This window comes from Opisthorchis viverrini (genome assembly GCF_000715545.1).
Source record: "Opisthorchis viverrini unplaced genomic scaffold opera_v5_25, whole genome shotgun sequence".
Taxonomy (NCBI): domain Eukaryota; kingdom Metazoa; phylum Platyhelminthes; class Trematoda; order Opisthorchiida; family Opisthorchiidae; genus Opisthorchis; species Opisthorchis viverrini.
The window spans coordinates 276,240-289,401 of NW_008751681.1; the positions used below are offsets into that span (position 1 = coordinate 276,240).

Sequence of the window (13,162 nt, forward strand, 5' to 3'; positions counted from 1 at the left end):
CACTCCCCGCCATACACCGCTGCCCTGCTGTTAGGCTTTTGAGCCAAAGGCTTTGGTTGGGGACCCTAATCATCCTCCTATTTATGTGTGGGCTTCCTGGCAGTATCCCAGCCCTCGTACAACCACGACATACACAACTAACAATACTCTCATGCCACATCGGCCGTCGCATGTACGGAAGTGAAACATCGGTGCCAACACTGATGTTGCTGTCTTTGATGATGATGATGATGACTAAACGACGGTTTTTACTTGAGTTTACCCATGAAAATCGGTTAAATTCTACACCGGATGGGGGGGGGCATGTTCTGAATAGTCATACTTATTCCGGAATGATCAGCGATCGAATGCTGAGCCTCACCATCAGTAGATAATGATCGGTGTAGCTCCAGTCACCTAATGGTAAGGTGGCGCCAGGTAACAGCGGCTTCAACTGCCCCCCCCGTCCCCACTTCCAGTGCCGCTGAAGAACAATTGGTAGTCAGCACAAAGTTACGAACCATTATCATTACGTCCAAACTAAACGTGCCACCAAAGTCTTATGTGAGCTTGACTGAGGCACCCTTCGTGTGCATGAAAATCCTTGGCGATTGACGCAAAATCTGAACTCTGATTAAACGCCAATTTCTTGTTAAGATGCTGATTAAATCAGCGTTTTGGTTGGTTGGTGAATAAGCAGAAATTTTAGGCTAACAGCGGATATCATTTTAACTGCTGTGATTTCTTATTGCAGCAGGCAGGCGAACGACAGAAGCGACCATTATAGGCATACAAATAGACAAAGAAGTCTCATCTCAGGAGTTGAGAGCTATGCCAACACTGATGCAACTAGCAGTTGAAGAATCACTTGGATTTCATAACCGATAGCATATGGATAACGAAGTTGCCCTAAGTTCAATTCCGTTGCTTGGATCTTCTCTTCGAGTTCCAAAGGTCCAGCAAACGTTCATTGTCAAAGTGTGAAGATTGGGCACGAGACCAGTGTGCTTATGAACCAGAGTGTGTAATCGGGAATACTTGCTTGGGTTAGTGAACACAAATACCCAGATGTGAGCAGTGGCATGTAAGCAGTACTCCCAAAAGTACCTGATTGATGTATCAACAGCTTAGATCTACGGAACCATAAGTGTTAAGTGGGATGTGATAGGATTTGAGAAAGAATGTTGAAAAAGGATGGACATCGCCATTAACCTCATGTTTTCACTTATTCGCCCAATGTGTGCAGCGAACGAGGGAAACCGACTGACTTTACCACGCGACAACCGATGTGGCGTGAATGCATTTTATTTGTCATTTATGGCCGAAACTCCTAGGTAGTCCGGACCTAGACAAGAAACCGACTAGAGGTCTCAACCACAAGATTTAGTTCAACAGTCTGGACACAAGGCAGCGGGAGTTAATTTAAATTAGAACAGTCCGGGTTTCATGGAATAAATTACCACACTTATCCCAGCCCCCAACTCGTCGGACCAGGAGATTTTTTTCAGGCCTCATAGATTGACCAACCTGATAGGAGTGACTCTGGATACTGCATAAGCAATTTACGGTATAACCACCCGGCCTGTCACACCATGACGAGATTCAGTATCCCCTAGCAAATCCCGTCAAAGGCATTCATGCTAGCATTGGTCAACTGTCACCAGCTGGGACGCTTTTGAGTGATTCATTTGGTCCGAAAGTTCTANAACCACCCGGCCTGTCACACCATGACGAGATTCAGTATCCCCTAGCAAATCCCGTCAAAGGCATTCATGCTAGCATTGGTCAACTGTCACCAGCTGGGACGCTTTTGAGTGATTCATTTGGTCCAGAAAGTTCTAGCCCAGATACTTTGAGCGGTTCAGGTCACCAGTTCCTGTGGGAAAACGCTTGATTTAACAATCACCACTCTGTATTTGGGTGCCTGAATTTTTTGGCATACCCTTGGTTACGCTGATCATACCGTAACTAGGTATGGATAGTAGGGTAACGTAAAAGACGGTCCCTTATGCTGGACCACGCGGTTGTGCAACGTATGTGCATTTTGATGCCGCTAATCGACAAGATATACAACGCTAATAGGTTATCAGAAACCCTTGTTTTGGTTAATTGCCAGAAGGACTCTAGGGCGAGGCTAACCACCATGCTTGACTACCCAGCAGAACAACATGGGACACTGTCCATTGCGCCAGTTCAAATGGCTGCGATCCAACCGAGCGACACGATTGTGACTGGCTTTACACACAATCCAACTGTTAAACGAACGTACCTAGAACCTTACTATCACTGAGCATGAAGCAGCAACCGCTAGTTGGGGCGTCAGATTAGCGTGTCTATGAGGAAAACGTGAAACTGATAATCAGAACGTGCTTTATGTGTAAGCTCTCATTAGCCAGGGACACTTGGAAACAACTACATCTTATGCGTACTGTCTGTGCGAAACCACCAGGTGCCAGCGAATGAACGTCTGGGGTAGATGGTACTACAGTGTGGTCTCCATCTTCATCTAAATAGCCTGACGGAGCACTCTCACTGGCAGTTTGGCCCCCCACAGCCGCCAACTCGCTCACGGTTAAGGTGGAGGAAATCTGGTTTATTTCCAAATTCTACACAAGAGAGAACAGGTGAATCACACTCCAAAGCTCAATGAATTGTCTGGTCCCGATCACCCCTTGGCTATCCTAGGACTGAAGCACTATGCGCTGTTCTGAAATGCTTGGTTTCCCGGGCGTTTACTGAGTCGTTTGTTTCTCCTATTTTCAAGGAGGCTTCGCGTAAGAGTTGTACCGACGAACGGGCGTAAACTTGATTTTGTAGTAGGTTGTTTGTCAGACGGTGCGTATGGAGCAGGCTGGTTTCTGCACAAACCGTAGTTTTTTTTCATCGAATCCTCGGTCTTTGTCAGCCGTTAGGACCATGTTACACGTGCCGCAGATCATTGGAGATATTACGTCAGCATTTCTCTTGGTTTGACTATTCTATGCAAGCGTTTGCTGAAAGGTGGCGTACTTGGCAGATGTATGCGAATCCTAACTGACCCTACACTACTTGTTTTCCATGTCTTAAATTCCGCCGTGCTTTTTGTATTTTCATTATCGTTGAATCACCACCATCAATATTGACAGAAACATTAGAAGAGAACACTGATGTTTCATTGCTGCGTGTCAGGTTATTTGAATAAAGCCTTACAATGGACGATGAGGTGCACCTAAGGTCGGCCTACCAGGAATATCCGAGGTGCCTACACCTCCAACACTGTCAGGCAGTCTGGATAGAAACTGACAGCACGAACGCCGGTGACATCGGTTAGCCACTGTCTTTAATTACATTCTCTCAAATACAGAGCGTCATCGCGCGACATCCTGGAAGGTCAACAGCACCGAGACTTATCATAACGTCGTTCGTCCCCCTCTGCCACGTCATGTTTTGTCCATCTCTAGGTTTCCGCCACTCCGAATTAGGTACGGAAAAACGGCGCTCGCTCCCGTAGGCGATAGCTCGGTTTGTTCAACAAATGGCTCAGCCATCTTAGTTCGCAGTGCTGGATATGTTTCTATTAAAATGACTTCCGGTTCACCAAAGATCCGTTTTCCTATCACCCCGTTACGAATTCGCTTGTTCCGATTCATTTGTGGTTGGTCAAATACCGCAAGAGTCACCCCCCCCCCACGGGTCTGTTCCACCGACCAGTCGGTTGCGCACGTGATTAGTGTACGAGACAGACGACGGTGTTACTGTCGTACATGCACTACACCACACCATTGACCAGATAGGGTTTGATATATACGTACTTCTTCACTCTTCCCCATGTTATTTATTTGCGACGTTGTTTGGTGTTGAGGAAGCAATGGCCCCCTTTCACTGTTAACCAACAAAATAAACCAGTCTTTGAGCCACAGTATTGTATTCTTCTGTGTACGTTCTGTCTCAGTTGGTCGAACTGAAAGAACAAGCTGAAGAAAGCAGGATAGTTGAAATACTGCCAATCTAATCAACACTCGACAAGTTTGGGTTTGAAACAAACATGCAATCAGGTGATCACTCCGTAATCTGTAACACTACGGGTGAAGCTACTTTACAATCTAATTCCATCCTTCAGTAGACTGGTGCTTTTGATTATCAATCGTATCTGCATGCATCGAGGTGGTTATAAGGCAAATTCCGATATATTTCTTTTTCATACACTTGCTTTACGTTTATCTGCAGACTGTGATTACACACGTCTATTCTTGATTCCCACATAGATATTCCATCTCTTGACTCTGTTCCAAGGACTCGTCTTTCCTGGGTAGAACGGCTTAGTGGAAGACGGTCTGGCTATGATTCTCCGAGTTTGTTTGTACGCCTGAGGCATAAACGCAATTACGAGAAGCGGAAAAACGACAGAAAGTTCCAACAGCATGGTGACAGCTCTGACTCCCCACAAGCCGACAACTTCTCAAAGGCGGAAGCTTTTATGGACTAGTCTTGATGTTCACAATGTAATCTGTCATTCTTTCAATCAGTTCATGTACTTAGGGAGTCTATTTTTTGGTCAGCATGATTACGTGCTTCCTACAGCAGATGCTTTTCTGCTGTCAGTGCGTTGGCCCATTCCATCGGATCTCGGCGAACAAACTATATAGATGACGTCCTGATTTGAATATCTCTGTGCCACAAAGCCCATATCATTCACCTACATGCAACTACGCAGATATATGTTCTCTGTACAATCCTTCACAATCTCCAACTACTTGTTTTGTTCTGTTATTGTACATATCTCCAGGCCTCAACAATTAATACCCATCTCTCTGACTAACATTTCCGCGAAATCATGGGCAAATTTCGTCATTCATCTCGGATAATTTAGCCTAGTTTTGAAAACCGTTTCGGTACCGTTCACCAGTCTTCGAATATCCATACCGGTGTGCTATTTCACTGAAGCGACTCAAGTTTGGGTGCTATGTCTGCATACCATCTCGTGTTTCGGCTTTAGGACCAAGCCCGTTCGTGTAGGAACGCAAATTAGACCGTAATCACCGAAACTATCATTGAATTAAGAAAGCGTGTGACGGACGATTTTTCTGGATTAACATCTACTCCCCTTGAAAGTCGTTCATCGGATTCGGAGATCATTCATAATGCAACGAAATAATTGGTTAAGTGATTAGCACACATTGGTCATGTGGAACTCTTTTCAACATTTTCGAAGAGCAAGTTAATTGATGTGAGCACTTCCCGGTGATTATTATCAAGCAAAGCAGGTTGATAAATTGCTTTGGATAGCGGTTCGCTGCGTTGACTGTAGGATGAGGTTGAGCAGTCAAATCGGTTGGGTCATGCTGGCTTCCGTGGTGACTTATCAGATTGTGTGATTCAACTGACCGTCGTGTGATGAAAACTCTGGAATTTTCAAAATAGATTTCGTCTTTTCAGTTAAACCAATCCTTGTGGAGAACTATTTCCAGCTGTTTTATCCTTAGTTGGAATCATCACCGCGCATCTCATGAAACTCCAGAGATTTTTGAACCCGCGACCTACCCAACAAGGACGAAGCTGGGTGTGCACTGCTCCTCGGCCTTTTAGCATAGACTGACTTCACTTATCGGACGACCTCTCCATTATCTGACTAGATGATGTAACCAGCTGAAGAGACTACCACCGGACACCCATCATTCGTGATGTAATCGAGTAATTGGTTCTTCTGGTCGATTCCATCGTGATTGCAGACAGGTAAAAGGTCTGTTGGGCCATTTTTGGTTGCGCCGCGGCTAGCGATTTTTCAGCAGTTTTCTGTGCCAAGTCTAGGTTAGAACATGTACAACATATATCCAAAGATTCAAGGCGTCGAAACCGCGCGCCTTCGTGTTCGTACTTTGGATACGTTAGAAGGAGCAATAAAACCTGTAACTAGCTGACTGTCTCAAGGAGTGTTGGTGAAGAGAGGGCGAACTTCCACAGAATTCATAGGTCTCTCAAATGTATTCAGGATATTCGGGGGGAGGGGATGTTATCCTTCAAGGAAAACGGTGTTAGCTGTGAACATGCGATCTGACGTGCGCAACTGTTTGCGATTATTTGGCACAATGAGTGAGGCTAAAGTATCCGTCGGAGTGAAGTCTCCCCTCACGGCGAACCTCACCACTCTCATCGTAACATCTGCATATCTATCTGCCTAATTTCGTCTACTTCAAGAAACCAGGGAAACTGCTCTTGGGAACCGTCAAAGAAGTTTGCCGGACAGTCCCGTTTCATATCGTCTATCGGTTTATTTGCAGCTGTACGGATGTCGGATATGTGGTGACCACTATTCCATGTGTACATTTTTGTTCGTTTCGAATGCGGACGGTTAGCGAAACGCTGACACCTTCCGACATTTGTCCTATCTCTTCGGTAAACATCCATGAAGCGGAATGCTTCAATTGATGCGAGCACTCGAATAAAACGTTTCACCGGTTCAAACCTATCGTATCTTCGAGGCCTGGCGTTTTTATATTAGCTTATACTTCTGTTGTCAGACTCAGCGGGCTGTGACAAGCAGTGATTACTACTTGTAGGTCAATTCGCAAAAAGCTGATTGGTTATCCCTTTTGAACAAATATATCCTCCAGCCGTTCTTATTGGGATTTCAGCGTATCTTTCGAGCAAATTCTAAATTCTATCGATGGTGCACCTGTGATTTTAAGAAACGTGGTTCTCAAGCTAAACATGTTCTCTGCTGCATGTCTCCCTTCTGTAGACTATACTCAGAAGTGTGATCGTGTTTCCTAAACGCTCAGGAACTCGCCATTTGATAGAAAGTTGCGTAATATTCTTACCACAAAAAGTCGGTGGTATCATCACATTTTCGGAGGTTCGTTCTGATTTGTCATTGATGCCGGACAGTTGAATTTGGTCGCCCGTGCAAGTTATTTTTGAGCACAGAGGTCAGGTTACCTCAGTTGGATGGATGTGTGGCTGACGGCGGATTCGAGTGCTCCTACGGACAACAACCATAAATAAGAACGGACTGAAACGTCACCACTAGTTTCGGTCTGCGACGCAACTTGCGACACAAAAATGACTACTTCAGGAGAAGTGCGCGGAAATGACTGAGATTCCTACTGAAATTAGGTCGCGAGAGATCAGAGGGGACGAGAGTATCTCCTCACGGAACCATACCGATAGACCACTGTTATTGCATTATCAGACCAAGAACAATAAATATTCTTGCAATAGCGACGCCAAAATACAGCACGTATATCAGTATAACCAAGCGTACTAGAAATTTAGAGTTCAGCACGGCGTAACAAGTAGCACTTGTTTTCAAATTGATGCGTGTATACAGCACTTTGAATAGTAAAACAAGAAAATAATGAATATAGTGTCAATCATGTTCATCACACCACTCTTCCGGTTCTTAATGAGAAAAAGTGTTGCAAATGAGAACATCTTTAACCCGGCCATATTCTACACGGACATTCTAGCTGAGTCAAGTTTATCACTCCATTTGACTAGCTTTGAATGATTCTGCTCACCTAAAAGTTTCCAGGTATCAGACATAGACCTAAGCGTGCTAGCCAAAACATAGCATTTAACCATATGGCGGATCCTGAGGACAGTTCAGCTGATTGTACCAACTGGCGATTGAATGATGCAAAATTGCGAATGGATGTCGATACATCAAATACAATTGGGTTAGCAGAGAATTTCAAAACAATTTGTACACAGAGATACTCTAAGTTCAGGGGTCTGCCTCGAGCAGCAAGCTCAGTATATTGGAATTATGCTTGACCAGTAAACCTTTTTACTGCCGCTTGCTTCAAACACCTCTTCCGATGCTTACGTACCTACCACACATCGGTACCTTACATCTTCACCAAAAGTAGGATGAACAATTATCAGCTCCAGCGCCAAGCCGCGTAGCCAGCGGCCACCGAAGTGTCGCACAGCGGTAGGAGTGGATCCTCAGTGCATTGTTTCACAGCATTAATAACATTCATTCCTGTTATATGGGCAGATTAGCGAGGACATCCTCGTACTTTTCGCATCCACTGAATGACCAGGCTGTCTTGTCAACAACAAAATTACATATTTATTGCTGCAATTTTGGGGTTTCGCGGGATAGGTATTTTTGTCCATATTCACACCACTCTCGCTTGAACGGTCGTGTTCCTGTTCTGGCGTAATTACTCCGGTAAGTCCACACTGAAGGGAAGCACCGGACTCGAGTTTCGCTCTTATTAGAGCTCATCAGCAGTGCATATCCAATGACCGTGCCGGGATTTGAACCCCGGACATCTGACATGCGACGCGAGCGTGTAACCACTACTCCACCAGCGCACGTTGGACGCGTCTGAATTATCATGTCTGAACAGGTAAACGTGTTCACACTTGACCGATGTGATTGGTGTGCCCGACTCATCGAACGACGACCCAGTAACTGTCCTGGTTTTGACGATCGATTGACCCGCCAGTTAGGACTTCCCAGTCAGGTAGCGTGACACACGCTTGAAACCCACTGGACAGCTTTTTGGTTGCAACTTTGGGGTTTTGCGGGATAGGTAATTTTGTTCATATCCCGGCGCGGCCATTGGATATGCACTACTGATGAGCTCTAATAAGAGCGAAACTCGAGTCCAGTGCTTCCCTTCAGTGTGGACTTACCGGAGTAATTACGCCAGAACAGGAACACGACCGTTCAAGCGAGAGTGGTGTGAATATGGACAAAAATACCTATCCCGCGAAACCCCAAAATTGCAGCAATAAATATGTAATTTTGTTGTTGACAAGACAGCCTGGTCATTCAGTGGATGCGAAAAGTACGAGGATGTCCTCGCTAATCTGCCCATATAACAGGAATGAATGTTATTAATGCTGTGAAACAATGCACTGAGGATCCACTCCTACCGCTGTGCGACACTTCGGTGGCCGCTGGCTACGCGGCTTGGCGCTGGAGCTGATAATTGTTCATCCTACTTTTGGTGAAGATGTAAGGTACCGATGTGTGGTAGGTACGTAAGCCTCGGAAGAGGTGTTTGAAGCAAGCGGCAGTAAAAAGGTTTACTGGTCAAGCATAATTCCAATATACTGAGCTTGCTGCTCGAGGCAGACCCCTGAACTTAGAGTATCTCTGTGTACAAATTGTTTTGAAATTCTCTGCTAACCCAATTGTATTTGATGTATCGACATCCATTCGCAATTTTGCATCATTCAATCGCCAGTTGGTACAATCAGCTGAACTGTCCTCAGGATCCGCCATATGGTTAAATGCTATGTTTTGGCTAGCACGCTTAGGTCTATGTCTGATACCTGGAAACTTTTAGGTGAGCAGAATCATTCAAAGCTAGTCAAATGGAGTGATAAACTTGACTCAGCTAGAATGTCCGTGTAGAATATGGCCGGGTTAAAGATGTTCTCATTTGCAACACTTTTTCTCATTAAGAACCGGAAGAGTGGTGTGATGAACATGATTGACACTATATTCATTATTTTCTTGTTTTACTATTCAAAGTGCTGTATACACGCATCAATTTGAAAACAAGTGCTACTTGTTACGCCGTGCTGAACTCTAAATTTCTAGTACGCTTGGTTATACTGATATACGTGCTGTATTTTGGCGTCGCTATTGGAACAATTCATCATGATTACCGAAATGGAACCATTAAATGTTAATTCAACTGCTCGAGACATAGAGGATCAGTTGGAACGATTCGACACATGGTGTCTTACAAAATTCGATAAGAATATTTTCTGCGTTTTGTTGGCAAAGAGGTGTACACATTGATCAAGAATTTAGTATATCCCGAAACGATATTTCCTGCCATGCATTGAAGAAAAAATCTGCAACGCTTCAGTCCGATTAACGTCGTAGCAACAGAAAGAGGTAGCTTAAATATGTCCATGCGCACCCTTTCTCAGTCGTTTCGTGATTCCTCATCGCAGTTACAGACAGGCAGCCAAAAGTGACTACGGTGCCCAACTAGAAGACCAGTTGCGTGATAGACTCATTGCTGGTATTCAATTGCCCGAATTACAACAGAAGCTGCTGCTCTATCCAAATCGATTTCAAACTATTAGGAAAACATGTGAGCAGTATTAGAATCTGCCCATATAACAGGAATGAATGTTATTAATGCTGTGAAACAATGCACTGAGGATCCACTCCTACCGCTGTGCGACACTTCGGTGGCCGCTGGCTACGCGGCTTGGCGCTGGAGCTGATAATTGTTCATCCTACTTTTGGTGAAGATGTAAGGTACCGATGTGTGGTAGGTACGTAAGCCTCGGAAGAGGTGTTTGAAGCAAGCGGCAGTAAAAAGGTTTACTGGTCAAGCATAATTCCAATATACTGAGCTTGCTGCTCGAGGCAGACCCCTGAACTTAGAGTATCTCTGTGTACAAATTGTTTTGAAATTCTCTGCTAACCCAATTGTATTTGATGTATCGACATCCATTCGCAATTTTGCATCATTCAATCGCCAGTTGGTACAATCAGCTGAACTGTCCTCAGGATCCGCCATATGGTTAAATGCTATGTTTTGGCTAGCACGCTTAGGTCTATGTCTGATACCTGGAAACTTTTAGGTGAGCAGAATCATTCAAAGCTAGTCAAATGGAGTGATAAACTTGACTCAGCTAGAATGTCCGTGTAGAATATGGCCGGGTTAAAGATGTTCTCATTTGCAACACTTTTTCTCATTAAGAACCGGAAGAGTGGTGTGATGAACATGATTGACACTATATTCATTATTTTCTTGTTTTACTATTCAAAGTGCTGTATACACGCATCAATTTGAAAACAAGTGCTACTTGTTACGCCGTGCTGAACTCTAAATTTCTAGTACGCTTGGTTATACTGATATACGTGCTGTATTTTGGCGTCGCTATTGGAACAATTCATCATGATTACCGAAATGGAACCATTAAATGTTAATTCAACTGCTCGAGACATAGAGGATCAGTTGGAACGATTCGACACATGGTGTCTTACAAAATTCGATAAGAATATTTTCTGCGTTTTGTTGGCAAAGAGGTGTACACATTGATCAAGAATTTAGTATATCCCGAAACGATATTTCCTGCCATGCATTGAAGAAAAAATCTGCAACGCTTCAGTCCGATTAACGTCGTAGCAACAGAAAGAGGTAGCTTAAATATGTCCATGCGCACCCTTTCTCAGTCGTTTCGTGATTCCTCATCGCAGTTACAGACAGGCAGCCAAAAGTGACTACGGTGCCCAACTAGAAGACCAGTTGCGTGATAGACTCATTGCTGGTATTCAATTGCCCGAATTACAACAGAAGCTGCTGCTCTATCCAAATCGATTTCAAACTATTAGGAAAACATGTGAGCAGTATTAGGATGTGAAGCATGCAACGAAGACTGATGAAGCAGTGTTGTTAAATTATTCTGAAAGACACTATTCAAGAATGCAGATAGACAAGACATTCAAATCTCGAACAGATTTTCACCCCCCAAATCCATCAGTACGTCGCTTCATAGACCCTAATTCTAGTTCAGCCCGTCAAAAATTTGGAAAGTTTGAATCGTGTGGGCGAAGTCATTCGAGATATTCATGTCCCCAAGCGAAAACGGGACACACTCGACTTGTCTGTAAGTAAAAAAACTGACACTTAACTTCTGACCCTAATACTGACCTGAAAGTATTGACTTAAGATATCTTTAACCTTCATCTATTTTGCCCCAAAATTCGTCACACGTTTTTAAAACTTTGACAACCGTTCGTTGTTGACAATCGCAGTGCTGAGTCGATTATTCCAAAGTCCGATCTAACAGCATTTTACTCCAGTCTTGTGACAGTACCTACGGAAGTTAATATCCGCGGTATCACTGAACATTCTGTACCCTAAACTGGTAGTTGTACGATTCCTGTGAGAATGTCTCAATGTATCCCTATCGATTGTAACTGTTTAGTTTCAACCTCAGGACCATTGATTATTGGACTCAAAGTTCTGCGCTGACTTCAAATCGGTATCACCTTACTAACTTCTGGGAGTGAGATGAACTCAAACAACTGATTCTGAAATGCTCTAAGACTACAGGTCGCATGCAAATGCCCAAGGTGAGGCTCGAAGTTACAGGAGAGCCTATATTTCTCAAGAGACGGATTATTCCATTTGGCTTACGCGAGCCTGTTCGTCAAACATTAAGTGCGATGTGTGCGAAAGGAATACTGACTCCTGTCGAATCATCGAATTGGGCAACTCCGATAGTTACCCCACTGAAGGCTGATGGTATTACTCCGAGAATTTGTGGAAAATACAGGTTAACGTTAAATACATGGTCACTACAACGCACATGCACTACACAAGAGCCGGAAGATGTACTATAGCATTTATCAGGTTCAAATGTGCTTTCAAAAATTGATCTAAAAGATGCCCATCTTCAAATACCACTGAACGAAGCCTCTAGCGACCGACACACCTTTCGGGTTATTGCGATACAGTTTCCTTCCCTTCAGTCTGGATGTTTCACCAACTGTATTTCAGCAATTTATGAATACTATTACAAAAGGAGGGTGTGGGGACGTACCAAGATGATGTCATAGTGCACGCTGCTGATAAACCTATCCATGCTGTGCGTCTATTGTCTTCACTAATTCGTTTTCTGAGTTCATCGTTGCCATTCATTCTGGTGAACATATTATAAGAGCTCCATCACTTTCGTGTCTTGGCTACATTGTGGATGGCAGTGGCCTTACACTAAATAAAAATAATCGTTCAGCTGTAGCACTATTTCGGTGACTAGCTGCCATGCCACATGAAGGAGGCACGAGGGCTGGGATACTGCCAGGTCGCCCAAGCCTAGACAGGGGAAGTCGAGTAGCAGAGGTCGGGTTCGAACTACAGACCTGCCGGTCAGTAAATTCGCGCTCTAACCACTTGAGCCATCTCAGCCTTACACTAAATGCAAACCGTCTATTTCCTAATGAATGCGCCATCAACTAATCTACAAGAGCTGTGTTCTGTTCTAGAATCACTTCAATATTATTGTCATTTTGTTTCTAATTTTGCTGAACATGTAATTTGCTTGTTTGATACCGTATCTGCCTGTCAATTTTTTTCGGTCCTCCAACCATCAAAGGATATTGCGTGCACTGCTTGGTCATTTTCAGACTTCAGCCGTTTTGAAACCATTTCCCGCCAGTCATCGTTCGAGCATCATGCTTCTCCCACTGGAATAGGAACAATCCTTGAGTAGT

At 44.1% G+C, this 13,162-nt stretch overlaps 1 protein-coding gene across 1 annotated transcript in view; it reads left to right on the forward strand.

Annotated features, from left to right (window-relative positions):
- The window catches only part of T265_02131 (hypothetical protein), a gene marked incomplete at both ends in the record, with an annotated part of 8,096 nt that extends 3,342 nt beyond the window's left edge, over positions 1–4,754 (forward strand). Inside the window, one exon of the mRNA XM_009166305.1 lies at positions 4,224–4,754. Within this exon, the coding sequence (XP_009164569.1) occupies positions 4,224–4,444 (221 nt within the window). The remainder of the gene's footprint in view (positions 1–4,223) is intronic.
- Between the last annotated feature and the right edge of the window lie 8,408 nt (positions 4,755–13,162).